Source organism: Haliaeetus leucocephalus, unplaced genomic scaffold (genome assembly GCF_000737465.1).
Source record: "Haliaeetus leucocephalus isolate CR32 unplaced genomic scaffold, Haliaeetus_leucocephalus-4.0 Scaffold306, whole genome shotgun sequence".
Taxonomy (NCBI): Eukaryota; Metazoa; Chordata; class Aves; order Accipitriformes; family Accipitridae; genus Haliaeetus; species Haliaeetus leucocephalus.
The window spans coordinates 4,697,382-4,715,774 of NW_010972742.1; the positions used below are offsets into that span (position 1 = coordinate 4,697,382).

The following is an 18,393-nucleotide window of genomic DNA, read 5'->3' on the forward strand; positions in this document are numbered from 1 at the left end:
GCTGCTGCTGCTGCTGCTGCTGCTGCTGCTCCTGCCCAGCTGCGCAGCCCCCGGAGCCCGCCTGCGTGACCAGGACCTTCGATTTCTTCTGTATGGTTTCGGCTATTTCTAAGGAGAGGAAAAAAAAAAAAAAAAACCCCACCTCTCGCCCCAAAGCCCCGACATCGCTGGCGGAGGAGCCTCCCAAATCGGAGATTTTGGCTACTTTTTTTTTGCGTTTTCCACCCGGCGTTTCTTTCTGTTATTATTGTAATTTTGTGCGAAAGGAAGTTATGAACAACTGCAAGTCAGGAAGTGGAAATCCACACCGGTTGTGACAAGCTGGGGCTAAAAACTATTTCATTATTTATATAGATGTGTCTATCAACATTCTGCTTTTCATCCAAAGAATAAAGGGAAATACCGGCCAGTCCTATGTTTGACGGTGAATGACAGACCGCATCTGAGGAAAGGAAGGACTAAATATATCGGCTAAGAACACCACCGTTATTTATTGAACTCGAGAGACCTTTTTTTTAACCCAAAGACTGTTTGAGCGAAAGATTTAATGGGTCGTTAAAAGGGGAAAAAAATTTTAAAGGCCCTTTTGCTTCTGAAGTGCAGCTAACCTCAAAAATAGGAGCAGTACTTGTAAGACAGATACTCAAATTAAGGCTTTACCTGATGAATTTTCTATCCTATGGATATCAGTTTTGAGATTACAAACCAAGAAGATCTGTAATTGATCTAGCACCAGATAATTTCAATGCCTAATATTCCCCAGGATTGCTGGAGTACCCTAGGAGCTGCGTCGGACTGTACTCGGGGTATGCCATGGGCTGTATTCAGAGTATTAGCTGCAAATCCAAAGTTTTCCGGGAAAGTATTTCAGTGATTGAAGTCAAAGCCTCCATCGATCCCATTCCCACCAGCATCGACGAGTCCTCCAGCGTGGTCCTGCGCTACCGGACCCCTCACTTCCGAGCCTCTGCGCAAGTGTTGGTGCCCCCTATTCCCAAGAAGGAGACCTGGATCGTGGGCTGGATCCAGGCTTGCAGCCACATGGAATTTTACAATCACTACGGGGAACAGGGAATGTAAGTATTTCCAGCAGCGCGTGCGGGTGCATTTGCCTAGCGGGAAGAAAGAGCGGGAGGACCACGGCCTGGCTGGGAAATACTGGATTAAGCCAAAAACGATAATTCAGGTGGTTTGATTTTTAAAGCCCAGCTCTTCTGAAACTTAACTGAGGACTTTCTCGTAAGTTTAAAATACAGGAGAGCTTGTGGGTGTTCTTCTCTTCTAGTGGGAATGTGCCCAAGCCCTAACCAAAACCCACTTGTTCTGTTAGGAACCCAAAAGCAATGCCGTATTTCACAACAGCTTTTGGGCAGCACCAGCGATCCTGAAATCCCAAGTCAGCCCTGCCACGACAGGCACCCCTGTTTTGATACGTGTTTTACACGAGGGCTTCCCCTGAGCGCCAGCTCCTCGCTTCAGCATCCCTTCCCATCCCTTACGGGGTAAAACTCTGCATTGACAAGCCCCAGGGAAACCCGAGAGCTGACACTTGTGGCACGGTGCCGTCCCCGGCGTGCCGTACGGCTGCTGCAGTGGGCCATGGCTGTGAGCTCGGTAGCCCACCAGCTTTGGGAGCCCGTTTAATGTCACAGGAGGAATCCTGCTTGCTTTGCCCGCGGTAGCAGGCAGCCCACAGGGAAAGACCAAGATGGATTTAACCCACTGATAACGAAACCCTTTGCATCACTGGGAGCAGGTGAAAATTTCACATTACCCTCCTTTCAGGTAACGCGGGGGTGGGAATATATAGGTATATAGGTAAGGTAGGGGGAATCTAGGGGCTGTTGGCACACCAAAACCCGTGCGTTGCTGGTCAGACAGTCATAGTGAGACAGGAATGAGTCAAATTAAAATGTCATCTCCCTACCGAGTAAAGTCATCTCTCCCCGGTCCCCCACCAGTTTGTTCACCAAACCTCGTTGCAGGCTTTGGCCCGTAGTTAAATCAGCAACGGCACCCGATCTCCAAATGCCTGCACAGAACAGCAATTCTGCAACTCACGGTGCTGGGCAGCACCAGGTGCAGCCTCCCGGTGCAGCAGAAATCTGTCTGTCCAGCCACGGGGACAAAACCTGACCGCAGAGCCCGGTGCTGGCAGATGGGTTGGTAGCTGGAGGCAGGGATGCTGCCCGGTCTCTGGGGGCAAGGGAGAGAAAAGACGGGAAGGTCAGGTCTAAGGAACGCTCCCAAGTGCCCTGGGTCAGGGGGATGCCGGCTCAGCCCCTCGAGGGTCAATCTGGGGGGCTTAAGAAATGGTGACCGAGGAGGGCTGAGGGAGGATAGGGACAAGGAGTAGGGCTGGAGAGCAGGACGAACTCTGAGTTAATGCTGTAATTCCTGACAGCCTGAACATCTGCACGCACGCCCTGGCCCTTCTTTCCGCCCTTCTGCCCGTAAGCCCAGATGAGGACACGGGTTCAGCATCCCAGACGTAGAGCGAACGCGCGTTGTAAGATGTGGATCAGAGGGAAGGGCATGCCGAGGAGCAGCCGTAAGTGACAGACTGTCCCCCCCTTCTGTCCCCACGTCCCCTCTCTGCTCAAGCAGAAAGTGCCTTGAGAAGCGAACTAGCACCTGGCAAACAGCAGCAGCGAGGCTCAGCAAAGGAGCAGACCAGCCTATCTTGATTTTAAAAGTGCTTACAACAGGCCTGAAATCTGTAGCCTTTTGGCTCCAACACCATCTTTAGCAAGGACAAATTGTTGCTCAGATGTTCCCAATTCCAGGCCTTTGGGATTTGCATGTGTAATTCTCAGGCTCATTTAGAAATCCTGTCTTTAGTGGCCAGCTGCAAAAGGAAAACAGAAAAGTCCACTGTATATAAATACAGCTCACATCCACTGAAATGAAGAGGACTGGGCAGAGAGCTGTTCCGTCAGTCCTGCTGTGGGCTGCAAACCTCAACATGTCCTTTTATTTCTCTGCACCTGAATTTCCCTGTGCTTAAAATGAGGATTTGCTCTTCCCTTGCTGGAGTGCTTTGAGACAAAAAAAGTTGTATCTACAAGCTAAGTGCTGTAAACAGGTAGTCAGAATTAAACACTGCAGCTATGTAGGAGAGCTATTAGCCAGAAAATCACAGAAACAAAGATTTTTCCCTAGGAGGTTCATTGACATTTAACTGATATAAAAAAAAAAAAGAGTTACCCAAACATAAGTAGGAATTGGTCTGCTCCTCCACTCTCTCTCTATAGCCCCGTCACCATCTGAAAGCTATAAATAAAGGTGTTTGGGAGGAAAGGCCTCTTTCAGTGCCATTGAAACATGCTTTTGGAAGACCTTTATATAGAGAGAGACAGGACACAGACCTATCTGAAAGGGTGGGCCAAGCCTTTAGCCGGTGTAACTCGATGTAATCCCACTGACCTCCGCGGAGCTGCATTGATTTATGCCAACAGTCTTTGTCCCAACTTTCCATGATGAAGAGAGACTGCTGCAACATACATATTTTTAATCGCTGTGGTGACAGGCAGACAGAAAACTCCAAATAATCAAAAGTCAGTTGGTCAGCTGGAGCATCAATACTTGCAGCAGGCTTTGGATTAATTTTTCACTTTCATACTCCGGAGTTGTTAGCTGTGTATAAGCTGGCCATTACGTTGAGGACAGAAACAGCTGAGAAATACTGGAGCAGATGGAGCTGTGCATAACACTCCTATAGGGATGTTAGCTACAGAGGGGATAATTTAGACACACGCGTTTAAAGTGGCACTGACAATTCTGGGGCTAAATGCAGCGTTTTTAAATGTAAGGGAAAATAATTAAAGCTCAGATAACACGTAAATGCTGGCATTATTTTACATGTAAGTCAGCAGATGCTGCTGGGAACATGAAAGCTCCCAGCATGAGGATGTGGACGTGCTCTCTGACCCCCCCACTCCGTGCAGAACTGGGGCAAACTCCCGTTTGGTCCCATGGCTGGTATTACTGCTTCCCCCCAAGCAGGGTTTTACCCTGTACCCTTAGGGAACGATGCTGCTGTGCAGTGGGAGGCATCAGGATCGGGCCGCAGAGCTCTGACCTGTGCAGGAGCAGCTGGACCAGGTCCTCGCTGGGATCTCCTGGGGTGGGTGCTGGTTTCTGCACCCAGTTGTGCAGCATCTGGTGGGACCCGTGTCAGCGGCTGGGCAATGCCAGAATGGCATTATCCAGCCTTGTTTCTTCATCTCCATGGAGATGTGCAAGAAGCGGTGCAGATGGAGATATGCAAAACAGAGAGATAAATAAATCGGAGTTTGAATATGATCAGTCAAGAAGCTGGAGAAGTTTCAGGTAGATATTTCTCCCCTGGAGGACCCGATGGGGGAGCTGGGTGGCATTACATCATTGCTTTACGTTACTGGGCATCTCTCTTGTGAGATTAAATCTTCTGTGCCCTGCAGCACACAATGAATTCGAGAAATCAACTTGTCAAGAAAATAAACCCCTGGTCCTCAGGAGGAAAAGCACAATCAAAAACAGATTCACCCAAGAAAAAAAAAAAAGGTTATCCTTTCCATGGGAAGCAAAGGGAGGGTCACTTCGCCATGGGAATTTATCCCTCCAGGGGTTTAGAGGAAAAGGCTTCGCTGCCCTTGCATGGCCCCTGGCCCTTATCTGTGCTCTAAGGACGCACCTTAGCGCAGTTAAATAGTTTGTCCAGTCTGATTTGAGCCTGCTCAGCTCAACCAGCAGAAATTTGTCCCTTCTTCTTAATGCCGGTTTTCTGCTAGTTTTACCCCCTGAACCAGCACGCATCAAGCATCGCTGCCGGGTCAAGAGACGAGGCAGGAACATGGAGCTGGAGGGTGGGGGGGAAGAAGGACCACAGCAGCGTGGCTCCGACAGCTGGGGACCAACATCTTAAATTTCCTTCCTGTTCTTCACTATAACCCTGGCTTGAATTGCTTGACGTACCGGAGTAGGTGAGAGAGGCACTGCAAAGGACAATTTAAAATGAAGCAGCTCCGACTATCGGGTTTTCTTTCTTTCAGCAAGTCACCAGCACAGGCGCAGAGGTGGAGGGAGGGAGGCAGGTAGGAGCAGGGATGTGAAATACCCGAGACGGCTTTTCGCTGCGCCCACGCGTTGCACTGGTACCTGCACCGAGCACAGCCTGTGTCTGAGCGGGGCTTCTCTTCTTTAGGGAGCTGGTAGAGAGGAAGGGTGGTGGAAAGCACGAGGTTATGCATGTCCATCTGGCCTGTGACTAATTAGGAGCTGGCTTTAAGGAATTGGGGCTGAGATGCAATAGCGCCTGATGCCTGTCTGAAAAGGTTAACTGAATATACTCGTGTCACTGCTGGATGCAAAGGGCTGGAGGCTGCTGTGCTTGGATTTGCTGTCACGGCACAGGCCACTGCAGTGATTGCTTCGGTTTGTGCTGTGGGGCAGCCATCTGGAGGGCTCGGGATAAGCTGGGGGCTTCGTTTCGTGTGACAGAATAGGAAGAAACGTATCTGAACGAGGACTAGGAGGCTAAAACCTACATAAAGCTGCTTGGCTGTCAGCAGCTGGGCTACAGTTGTGCCACAAGAAATGGCTCAAAAGTTCCTTCTCCTGGTAGCAAGAAGACATTTGCTAGGAGAGGTTTGCTGGCAGCTCCAGTCTCTGGCAATGCCCGTACTGACTCTGAAGGTTTCAGAAGTAGCAGGAACAAGCTTGTCAGTATTACAAGCCAGAATCTACTGATTTTGGAGCTGATCAGCTATAGTGAATCCCTGAAACCAGATAGGTTGGTTTCTTTTCACGCCTCTTCCCTGCTATTGTCAGCAAAATGTTTACTGGGCACTTTCTGGTCTTTCCTTGGCTCGGCACCACCACAGAAAGATGCTGATGCAGCCAAAGATCATTCCACAGTGTTCTTTCCAAAATCATCCAGAAGGCCAGTTGTTGCCGTATTATTTAAGATGGACACACTATGCAAGCAAAGGCTACCAACCTGGCTGGCACGCAGGCTTTGCTGTAGCAGCAGGCGAGGGGCAACCACCAGCAGCAGCAACCGTCGTGCAGCCTCTGCTTTTGCTCCAGTCATGGGATCATCATAAGGCCTCGTTTTTCTTCTTGTTACTAAGCTGCACAGATAAAGCGTGATAGTTTTGAAACCCCAGGGTTAACCACACTCGCTAGAATTAGGCACAGCGTGCTCCACGAAGAAACACAGGCCGGTTTCTTCTTCCCCGTTCCTGCCCACGCTTTTTCTTAAGCAGGGTGCACTTCTGAGGCCCCTGAGCACAGCCACGCTGCTCACGAACACGCTTGGCTTTGCAGTGGGGTTTCTCAGCCTCTGCAGGCAGCATCATGCCTTCAGCTACCTGCCCGGGCCCTGACACAGCTCCACCTTTTTGCTCTCGTTTAAATCCTGGGCAAATCCTGAGAAGGTCCTGCAGTTCTGTACTGGTCTGGGGTCGGATACGTCTACTGGGAACGAAGATGGGGACAAGTAGATCTTAGCTGACCTGCGGTTTCTGAGCATCCTCCACCCGATTCTCCTGCCATTTCGCCCACCAGCCTCTGACTGGAGTAGGCTGGAGCAGCCCAGGAGGGTTATCAGCCTCTTGTAGCATCCCAGGTCCCAGTTTGGCACCTCTGTACCCACAGCGATGCTGCGGCTGCACCTTAGCACCCCGCTTGTCACAGGGTAAACCTCTAGGAAATTGTCACATCTCATCCCCAGGTGACAGCCAAGCTGAGTACCGGCCGCTGTCTGAATGGAAAGTAATCCTAAACCATCTGCTGAAAGGCAGAGAAAGAGCCCCGGGATGGTGTTTCAGAGCCGGGCTGTGCGGCGGGGAGGAGGTGGGGGGCTGCAGAGCACGACCTCCGCTCATCCACCCGCCGAGGGCTGAGTTCATCCAACATCCCCAGAGCCTGTCCCTCCTCAGCTCTCCCTGAAGAGCCGGGGGGACAGTGAGCCAGGATGACTTCGGTTTAGAAGGCACAACGTATAAACATCTCTCCAGTGGATGGGGGTCCTGGCAGGACTGCTTAGGGATCTCCTTTTGGCTTCCTTCGCTAAAAATTTTCTTCCAGGGAAAGGACTCCCTCTGCCTGCTGGCTACGAGCTCAGGAGGAGAGGATTGCTGCAGCCGCGGTGCCATAGCTGACAGCAGCCCATAAATCTGAGCGGGGAGATGTTCACGCTTGCATAACCCCCGGCTGCTGCTAACCCCCGGGCCTGCCGCTCAGAGCATCCCTGCATCCCCCGGAGCATCCCTGCATCCCCCGGAGCAGCCCGTGTCCTGCCTTGCCCTTACCCTTCTGGGTCCCTGCCAGGCCGTCCGACCCGCAAACCAGCCGGCTCCTGCGTGGTGCAGCCCTTTACCCAACGCCTGCCATGGCACAGTGGAGATTTTTTAAAATTTTTTTTTTGCTAGGACCCCTGCTCGCGTGAAAAAAGATAAATGAGATCTTTAAATCCCCTCCGGTACCTTCTAGCTACAGCCAGACATTTACAGCTAACTGCTGAATGATCCAGCGGTTACAAACATGGAAGCAGTTCACGGTCATTAACTAATTAACAATCAGAACAGCCTTGTGAGATGGTCACATTAGTCCTGGCCAGCAGAGAGGAGCAGCTCATCCCAAAGCTGCGTCAGAGCCGGCCGGGCCCGATTTGTACCCCCCCCCCGCCTGCCTGTGCCCGGCCGCAGCCCCCGCTTCGGTCAAGGGGCTATTTTAAGCCGCAGCACCGGACTTATTAAAGGCTTGGACAGTTATCCTGATGAGCCTGAGCGCGTCCCCTCTGTCTCCCTCCCAAGATAACCCATGTCCTGTGGTACAGCTCGCAGCAGGGAGCCGCAGGGCTCGGGGGGCTGGCGCGCAGCTCAGCATCCCAGCCCCACGGCGGGGTCAAGCGCAAATGCCACGCTGGGAGCTGCTGGGAGCTGCTGGGAGCGAGCTGGTGCTGCTGTCACACAGCCTCTTCTGCCACTCGGACGGCGGGGAGGGCGGATTTGTAAGCAAGGGGAAGAAGGGACATTAGAGCCACCTCTAGTAGCCTGGTTTTTAAAAGAATGTCCTTAAAATACCTGGCACGTGCTGAGCACGTAGTCTATGGTTATACCATCTTAGTGCTTCTACTCTGCAAATACCTAACGCTTTTTCCGAGACATTTACAGTAGTTTGCTTCTATTGGCAAATCTAATCTTAAAAATTAAATTGGAAGTTAATAAAAAAAAAAAATCCAAGTTGTGCATCAGCATTACAAGGTGACCATTTTCACTTACTTTCTTGCTAGAAAGACTGACCTTTCTGTCAGTCTCGCAAGCGCAGCACACAGACGACCGGCTCAGGCAGTTTTACAAGCTGGCTGACCTCGGTTTCTCTGATTACTGTAATACCATCCCCAGCCCGGAGCCTGGTGTGCAGCCTTTGAACTGGGTCCTTCCTAGGGCTGGAGAAGGATGGGTTACGCTTCCAGCGCCAGGCTGACAGCGGGGAGGGACAGTGACTTATCCAGCGAGAAAATGAATGTTTGCAGGTAGAGACTGAAAGGGAAGAACAGAACGGGGCAATGGGAAACTTTATGGACCCGTTGAGTCCTTGAACTTACTTCCACCGCTTAGGTCTTCTGTCAACCTCACCCCCAGGGCCAGCTCTGAGCTTGCCCCTTCTTCTGCCGACACGGGAGATTTTGTGTTATTGAGAGAAAGAAACTCAGCCCTGCTCTCACCGGCACAAGGGTTGAGATGCTGAACGCGGTGCTGGAGCGAGTCCTTGTGTTCAGACAGCCAAGGAGTTGCAAGAAGATTCCTGCATTTTCTCCAACACCAGAGCCTTCCTGAGCACCTACCCTTTGCAGCCTTACGTGAACAGCAACATCTTTTGAACCGCTCCAGGTACCCACCGGTCCCTGCAAGGAAAGCCCTGGCCCTGCAGGGTGATGGTTCCTCAGTGGTGTTGAGCAGCAGGACAGACTTTCGTGATCGGTCCTGGAAATTTGCAGACACAGTTTTAATGGCAGGGATGAGCTCTTTCAGCAGGGCGGTTTGAAAGGCACAAATTCCAGTAAAAGCTAAAGGGGGAATGTGTTCGGAACTACTTCCTCTCCTTCCTTCAAGTCTGGCATGTTTCTAAACTAATTAATTAATGCATTATCCATAATTTGTCGTTGATTATGGCAGGTCAAGTTGGGAGCTTCCGGATCTACTGGACGGTAAAATCCAGGCCATCAGTGACTCAGATGGAGTGAACTATCCCTGGTATGGAAACACGACAGAAACCTGCACCATCGTGGGGCCCACGAAGAAGGAGTCCAAGTTCAACATCAGCATGAATGACAACTTTTACCCGAGCGTGACGTGGGCAGTGCCCGTCAGCGAGAGCAACGTGGCCAAACTCACGAGCATTCACCGGGATCAAAGCTTCACCACCTGGCTGGTTGCAACCAACACGGCTACCAACGAAATGGTGACCTTGCAGACTATCAAATGGCGCATGAGGCTGGGCATCGAGGTAAATCCCAGCAGACCCTTGGGGCAGCGTGCCAAGCTGCAGGAACCCTCTGCTCAAGAGCAGCCCCAGGTCCTTAGCAAGAATGAGCCAATACCACCCAGTGCCCTTGTCAAACCCAATGCCAATGATGCTCAGGTACTCATGTGGAGGCCAAAGGATGGACCACCACTTGTGGTGATACCTCCAAAACATCGATAATATAAACCTGGCGTCCTGGCACCAAAAGGGAGAAAAAAAAAAAAAAAAGAAAAAAAAAAACCAACAACGAAGCAAAACAATCACTTAGGTATTAGAATACACACGTATAATCTGAGCAAAATCAAAATGCACTTTTTATTCATTTAACAAATGCAACCATTCTACCTTCTCCCATTGGGACGGATTTCACTGTGCTAAAGCTAAAGAGGAGACCTTTGACTGGGGTCTGTCTCATCACTGGATTCCTAAGGGAAGAAACTAACACTGATGTCTACCCGTATAGCTTTTTTTTTTTTTCCTTCCCTACTTTAGTTACTGTTTGAACTTCAGTCTCATTAGCTTGTCCAGACTGCCCAGAACAATCAGAACATTTTATTTGGGATTTTAAGAGTCTTTTTTTTTCCTTTTTGGTTGAGAACAAAACAAGTTCCTGGAGCAAAAAGTTGACTATTTGAGATAAGGATTTTTTTTTTTTTTTAAGCTGTAAGGTTCTGAGTTGCAAATCCAAGTCATGCGGCCTTATGTAGACTTTGCTTTGCATTGCCAAACTTTTGCCTTAAAGCTATGTTTGAAAAAAAAACAACAAAAACACCACCAGGCAGAATGTCCTTTCTACAGAATTTTCAGGAGAAAGTTTTGAAACAAGGAATAGATTGTCAGTGTGTCACGGGCTGATAAATGAAAAGGGCATGAAATTGGATGAAGTGTGATAAAAGGAAAATCTTCCTGATTTTAAAACCTGGAACGAGGAAGCATGGAAATAATCTCCGTTTCAAAAGCAATGCAAATAACAAACCTGCTGTAGGATGTCTCTTGAGTGGGAGCTACTAGGCCATCTCCCTGCTTCGCAGAAGGGGTAGCAAGCAAACTTGCACAGCTTACACTTGGTGATCTCAGTCTCCTGTTAGCATTAGAATATGGGATAATCTCACAGCTGGTATCGTGGCCCTGGGAGTCAACATAAATCGAGGGGAGGGGGGGATGTCCCACTGGGTTTGTCTTTAGAACACGCAGACGTTTGCCCAGCTAGCCTACAGTCTCACCTTCTCGTGGCATAAGAGCCAACAGCTCGGGCACCGGCTGTTGTTGGGTGAAGCTCTGTTGCCCTGTTTTCCCATGAAATCCAAATGACGGTGCTGTAAGAAGAGCAGGATATAAAAAGGATCCTTCTGAAGTCATTGGAGATGCATGGGTGTAAGCGAGGGCAGATCTTATCTACTGAGTCTACCCAGCAATATCCATAATTCAGGAACAGCCACGTCTGAAAATAACAGGCACCCATTCCTAGCAAACACTATAAGCAAAAGCTACGAAAACCTCTCTTCTTCCCGTGACAACAAATCACGTTGGGGTTAGTAGATCATTTTCTTCCAGATGACCTCATGTCTACACAACTGTCAGGAATGGGGTACAGACAGGACCATGGGTGACTCCGTACCTGTCTGGTTATGGCACAAACATCTATGTAGCAAAGGGTAATGCAGGAGAAGGTGCAAGCAGGGCAACACCCGAGTCTTGGGTGTAGATCCGCCAGTAAGTAAGGTGCTTTTGAAGCAGGATGTGGAACCTGCAGGTTTTAAGAAGGACCAGATGGCTTCAGAGATAACCAGATGCGCTTCTGTGGAGCGCAGCACAGAGGAGCCCTTTGAATGGAAGGGGCACGGTTTGCCGGCTGAGGAATTTCTGCAGCAGAGGTGGCATCTGGAGGACAGGGCACAGGACGGGCAGCGGACGATCTGCTCTCTTGCTCCAGCACGTGGCCCGAGGCAGATCGCTTCCCCTTTCCCTCTGCAGCTCCTTCCCCTAGATACCATTTCTTCCTCTTATTAACAATCTGCCTCAAGAGCCGGGACTGAAGAGCGCTCGGCGTGCCAGATACGAGCCTGGCCCTGCTGAGCTGGTCTAAACAGGTCTTACAACCGCACACACGCTGCTCAAAAGGCTCTCCCCTCGGAGAGGCACCAATTAGCTGCTATTGCCATCTTCATCTTCCCCATCGGACATTACCAGCAAGAAATTCTCCTTCCTCACTTCTCCAAAGCCACGCCATCTACTTTGGCAACAGGTTCAACATCACCACCTGCCTGGGGAAAGCACGCCCAGAAGATATGCCCCCCCCCGACAGTCTCAAACCAGCAAACAAGGATCCTGGGTCCCTGCAAGCATGCCTCCGTTTCCAGGGGAGCCCACCCTCCTCCATGCACTGGTTTTCAGAGATGCTCAGCCACGGAGCTGCTCTCTTCAACGGGCAGATCTCTGAGGTAGGAAGTCCAGCATTACAAGCAGCTTGCAAACAAACGGACTGGATCAAACCCAAATCCATGAGCCAAAGGTTGCCTAAATCCAGGCCTTGGGACTATAAAGGATGAAGCTAGGGAGACTTTGACTTGCACAGTCACTCTCTGTATTAAACTCCATTTTCTTACATGGATTCCAATCCTAACTATAGCTCTACTGGCACAGCCCTTTGGGACTTGTCTGTATTTTCTCCTAGGCAATACATGCAGAAGAGGACAAAATGTGAGCTGTGGGTGAATAGCTGATAACGCTTGCACGCATCTTGGCTACCGCTTAGATGCACTTCTGGGGAGTCCCGCGGGTGGGAGCAGAAGGGGTGTTTATGTCTGGTATTCACTTTGTCTCCAGGTGCTGAGTACTTACAGTTCTCACTGATGTCAGCATGGGTTGAAGATATCAGACCCAGTTGTCTTAATTAGCTGCACGAAGGAATTCCAAGGAAAGATTTCTTCTCAGTCACCAAAAACCACATTCAGGGAACACCTACGTCCTTTTCCACTTAGCTTTGTGTTGGACTTAGTCTCCCAGTGCATTAAGTAAACCGGGTTCCTCCTACTCCCTCTACCTGGTGGACTGGACGCATCCGTGCAATTTGATAGTAACCTCCTGGCTAATTCGTCCTGTTGCACTGAACAGACCCAGCTAAGCAGTAAATATGAAATTCAAATTTCACATTGGGGTCGGCTTTGCATGGACTCCTCCCTTCCCAAAGAATGCCTTTATCCCGTGCCTAGGTTGAAACGTGCCCCTCCACCGCCATTCACATCACCAGACACGGCACAGAAAAGTGATGCTGCCTCTTTTGAGATTTTGTGTGTTGTGATTAAAAGTGATGTTTTTCCAATGCTGCTTCATGACAAAACTGACGGGGACAGATTGAATATAAAAGGAACGTGGCTGGAAGTAACAGGTGCTATAGACATCGCTATTGATAAGGCTGGTTAATAGCCATATGATTAGAACGCGTATTGACAGGGTCCCAACGGGGACTTAAATGTCTGGGGACCTGGGGCATCCTGCACCAAGTAAAGTGGTAAATAAGCAGAGGTAAATAAAGCTCCTTCTCTGGCAGCTTTTTGCAGAACCGGGAATGCACAAAGGATACGCTGGGAAGGTGATGGGGCACCAACACGGGATACTGACGTACGTGAGCTTCTCTCTGCCTCACCTCTCCCACCGATGATCCCCAGCTCTTTGTGGCCCCAAATCACCACGGGAGCGGAGAGAGTAGCCTGACCATCCCTGTCAACATCCCATAGCGGTCCAGGGTGGGAAGAGCAGGGCGAGCCCTGGCCGAGACCCTCACCCGCAGCGGGGCGGGGGCTGGCAGGCGCCGTCGAGCACGACCGACACGGCGTCGCGGACCGTTCGGTTCTCGTTTCCTACCCTTGACACCGAGATGAGCGTGGTGAGAGAGGGGCAGCGCCTCGGAGAGTCAACAAAGATATTAAGCGGCGTTGGGGAGGGGTAGACCTGTTGAGCCGGCGCGGAGGAGAGCAAGGCTGGGTCCAGCAGCGAGGAGGGGGGAAGGCGAGGGCTGCCTGAACCTCGGCATCGCCATCCCTCCTGCCCTGGCTCCTGGCGCAGCAATAAGAATCGTCCTTGGTCTTGCAGAGATACTGTGAAAATAAAAACAAGATGTACCGAGTCTGGACACTTACAGAGATGTAAAAAAAAAAAAAAAACGAACCAAAACTGGCTTTTATAAAAGAGAAATAAAGTGAAATTTTCAAACATCTGCCTGGAGTGGTTTTGGGCGGTGGCTGTTTTTAAACGAACGGCTCCACCACCTCTGCACTCGCATTTCAAACCGGCAATAAATACCCTATTTACCACGAGTGCCTTTTCTCTCCATTTCAGCTCTTACGCCGCATCAGATAGAGTGTGGAGGTTTCTGCTTAAAACTACCAGCCGGCATCCTGCATTTTTCATTACCAGGCTGCTGTGCATCTTGTGATGGCAGGACAGAGTCGAGGCGGTTGGCGCAGGCAGCAGCTGAACTTCCGCACGGTTCAGTTTCCCAACACTGCTTATTTAGCAAAAGCCTGGTCAGATGTTAGCTGTAAATACCGCATCTGGAGAAAGGCAGGCCATGGTACCCGGCGCAGCGGAGAGCAGCCCTGCCCTTTCAGACCCGGGCAAACGAGAGGTTAAAAGCTGCTGCAGTATACGACTGGTTTTCAAATACCACCCTGTATTCATTTCATTATTTTCCCCCCCAGTTTTCATATTTAGGTTCTGCTTGCTTTCCAGTAAAGGAAACTGTCACAATTATTTTCAGAGAGCAGGGGGGTGCCTGGCCCCCAGTGCTCACCCGTTAATCCACAGGGCCCAACCCTGGCACCTTCCAGGTCTGTGCTCCAGCTCCTTCTGCCACGGGCCGATCCCACCGTGGGCTCCCTTCGCACCGGCTGTGCCTCAAGGCAGACATGGGTTTCTCCTTCTTTTCTTTTTTAATTTTTTGATCTTTCAGTAGTTTTGCTGGTTTGCTGCTCTCCGATCCTGCCTGCAAAGAAGCATCGAGGCTTCTCCGAAAAGCAGCAAAGACTTGCTCTGTCTGCTGCAAGATCACGGTGCTGCATCGGCTCCCACCCAGCACCTTTGGGACCCTCAGAGCCACACCACGCTCGGGGCTTTCCTGGCATGTGTCCCGAGCACAGGGGCTGGACCCTTACCTGTGGGACAACCCCCAAAAAGGTGCACTTCACACCGATGTCTCCCCTTCGCTGCATCTCCTCGGGTCCCGCCTGGAGCAAACAAGAGCCCGTGACAAAGCCGGCTAATGCCCCTTAAAGGTTGTAGCCAACCTTTGCAGCTCGAGAGCCTTTTGCACGGTGCTGCCGGGCAGCAGGGAGACCTGGTACCATCATCCCCAAACCACGGAGGTGTGTGCCCACGTAAAACACGGAAAGCCACGTCGTCAGTTTGGGAAGCTCCACCAGCACGTAGCAGGGAGACGAACCCAAGCGCCGGAGGGGAAGGGGAGGAATAAAACATATGGGAGGTCACAGCTCGAGGAAAGGAATGCACGGATGGAGCCTGAGCAGAGGAGAGGACAGGTTCTGAGTGGGATTCCTTTCCACAGTGGAAACTCTCCAGCCTCATCTGTTGATAGCAGGTTAAATTTAGATGTCCTAGTTTTGGAGGGGGGGGAAGGGGAGAGAGGGGACACCAGCCAACTCACAGCTGTTTTGGGTGACACCCTGAAAAAGCTGAAAGCGCCCGGTCGCTTATTATCTGCACCGAGACACTGGAAAACCCCCTGAGAAAGATCAGGAGGACGGTGGGAAGGATGGCGGCTGCTGAACCCAGCAGAGCTGAGGTGATGGTGGAGCCCAGTTCTGGTGCTTCCAATCCTTTAGTGCGCTGCATCTGTGAATGCTGAGGCTACAAATCAAACATCACCTTTCTAGAGGTTTTGTCGCTGGCTTTGTGATTTTTTAACCTCGGTTTTAAACAGACTGAGGGAACGGTTCCTTCATTTGAAGAAATACCCCCTGGCCTCCACAGTCCCTGCTCGAAACTTTTTGCAGGGACTTCCCTCTGCTGATGCAAATCAAGTTTTGTTTCCTATTTCTTCTATCTCACATCTTGTTAAGCTGTTCATGTGCAGCAGCTGCACATGCTCATTTTATTCCTTCATGTTTTCAAGTTTTAAAGCAAAATATTTTTAGCAATGCACTGAAGAGCCTTGAAGCATCTATTAAAAAAAAAATAAAAATACTGTGTCATGTGTTACATGCACGTAATTATAACAGAGCTCATCAAACAGTCTGCATCGAGTTTTCCAAGGCTGCCTTTCATAACACCTTTGTAACTTGGTCCCCATGAACCCAGCGGGTAGAGTCCTGGCAGAAAGCCCGAACACAGTCGAGCAGCACTGGCGGGGCAGGTCTGACCCTACCCCGATTCGTAACTTTGGGGTTGTCCCATACTTCCCCCTCAAAACAGAACAATAGCTTATTTCACCTTTGATACAGAAGCCGTACATCACTTAAGCACAGGGCATTTGAAGCGCTGAAGCTCCTGGCACCTGCAGAGCTGAACTACAGAGGGATTCTGCAAGAACCACAGACCCGGGAGCGACTCCAGCACCCTGCTCCGAGAGAGGGTGGTATGAGATGGTGGTGGTCTCTTCCAGCGCTGGAATAAGACACCGACAAGGCAGGACTGAGGCCAGAGCACCGCCCGCGGCTGCGTGTGCCCAGGAACCTGCAGCGCCAGGGCTCAGCAACAGCCCCGCTATATCGTTCGAGCAACGCGCTTGCTGGCAATACACAACTTCGTTTTTATCTCGTGTTCAGGGAACGGTGCGAGTTCAGATACAGGCGCTGGCAGCACAAAGTGTGCCTGTGTGTGATAAAGGCATGCATGGAGAAGTCCCAGCTCTGCAGCGGGAGCCAGAGACACATTTGCAGAGAAGGAGCTTTGCAACCTACTGGCAATTGCAGAAAAACAAAGTGGGGATGGTGCGAGACAGGGAACGTGCTGTGCATAACCGCGGGACCCTCGGGGAGCCGAGACAGAAGCCCATGGGCACAGGTAGGCCTGCAGAGTTGAAAAACATGCCGACGCATCCAGGCTCATTCCTCAGCGAGGAAGTCGGTCTTTTCTCGATGGCTGCAAGACCCCAGGGCCTCGCTGCTGCGAGAGGGAGAAAGGACGGAGCTGGTCTTGCTGCCGACCGAGGGCTGCTCATCCCCACCGAGCTGCAGCCGCCTCTTCCCAGCCCCTCGGGCTCAACGCGACATTTATCTAGGAACAAAAACTCACCCGGCACTACCAGACACACTCATGCCAAAGCCTCATGCAGGATTATTTTTCCTTGTAAGCAATGCTGAAAGCAATGCACAAGGGCAGGACACATGAAAACTAAGAAGGGATAAATAAAATGTCACTTCAGCCTCTGGGCCTGCAGCAGCAGGGACACGTACACGGACTGACGGGGCGAAGGCAGGCAGCTCTGCGCAGGACTGCTGGCAGGGTGCAGGGACCAGTGTTGGCCAAGGCTGCGCCCCTGGTTCCTTGGCAAAGGGGTGAGAGGAGAGGTAAGTGCCACTGCCTGCCTTCACCTTTCCACTGCCTCGCTCCCTGCTCCCAGCAGCTGGAACCAAGGTCCGAGATGTTCAGCAGCACTTTTCTAACCTCCACCATCTTTCACAGAGATCCTACTCATCCCTGAGACTCACCACACGCACGCAAACACACCACAGCAGCTCGCTGCTGAGGCCAATAAGCCCATCCTGAGCCGGACGGTCGTGTCAGAAACACGTCTGGTTTCTCCCACAGAGCATTGCCAAAGTTTTGGTCATCAGCATGTCAGCTCTGTCCCCGGCACTGCTCAAGCAGGAAAGTGGCCATCAGCGATGAGGCTGAGCCGAGGGATATAACCCAGCAGCACAGGATGAACTTCAGCCCTGCGATCCCTCCTCGGTTCGACAGCAGACGGATGCCACCGGCATTTGTCCTCTGGTCGCCTCTCTGCACCATGGCACTGCGGCACAGAAGGGCCAAAGAAATTATATTCTTCCCTCCCAGGAGACAGATCCTGATGGAGGGGTATGGCCGAGACCACGCGTATTCTGGAATACCAAATATTATACAGTAAAAACCTTTAAAACAAGAGATTAAGTAATTCTTCTTTCTTTTTGTGCCTCTTTGTTGCTCTTTTAGCCTTCAAGGAAGCAGAAATCCCCGGTCTGGTCTCTCCATGGGTTTGGGGAGATCCTCTCTGCGCCTCAGGCTCCCCTCTGCCCACCAAGTCTGTAACACCATCATTAGCGCTCTGCCATAGCAGAGCATCACCAGCCCTCGGCTTGCCACTGCCTCAAGGCCATGGCATAGTCTCAGGGGAGGGAACAATAAGTGTGTTCTTTCATTAGAGATAATTAAGAATTCACCTTTGATAAAAGCCTTGGAAGATTTCTTCTCATACTGAAATGGCATGAAAAAAAGATACAACCACATTAACACAGACAAAATGATAAGTTCCTTCAGAGTAGCCGTGGAACGGTTGCTATTAGTTATTTGAGGATTAACCAGCACAGACAACAAAACTACTGAAACAAGGGCTCCAAGCCCAGCTAGTCCTTGGCTGCTTTACCAGGTCTGCCAAGACTGGGGCTATCTGTGTTAGTAGCTTTATTCTTTGGTGGACATCTGTCCACAAAAAACTGGACAGAGGCCATGAGATCACAGGCCACTTAACACAGATGACAGACTGTAACAGCTTCTGGCAACCACCAACCAAGCGCCACACGCACTTGCCAAGTCCTTGAGTCATCTAATAAAAATGCAGGTTTTTCAAAGTTGACTTTGCTACATTTTGTGCATATTCCTGTGGGCTTGTGGTCACGATCAGCCTCTCTGCGCTGCTCGGCTCCTCCAGCAGCTACTATGGAA

At 50.8% G+C, this 18,393-nt stretch overlaps 1 protein-coding gene and 1 long non-coding RNA gene across 2 annotated transcripts; one reads left to right on the plus strand and one right to left on the minus strand.

The window, feature by feature from the left end:
* The first annotated feature begins 55 nt into the window (after positions 1-55).
* On the plus strand, positions 56-9,704 carry FAM78A (family with sequence similarity 78, member A). The gene is made up of 2 exons (XM_010570898.1): positions 56-1,076; positions 9,165-9,704. The coding sequence occupies exons 1-2, from the start codon at positions 814-816 to the stop codon at positions 9,691-9,693; spliced, it is 792 nt and encodes a 263-aa protein (XP_010569200.1). The 5' UTR covers positions 56-813; the 3' UTR covers positions 9,694-9,704.
* On the minus strand, positions 988-8,524 carry LOC104833896. The gene is made up of 5 exons (XR_774573.1): positions 8,268-8,524; positions 5,981-6,113; positions 4,082-5,189; positions 2,704-2,848; positions 988-2,196 (listed from the first exon to the last, which is right to left on the minus strand). It is a non-coding gene; the product is annotated as an uncharacterized LOC104833896 (long non-coding RNA).
* Positions 9,705-18,393: the final 8,689 nt, after the last annotated feature.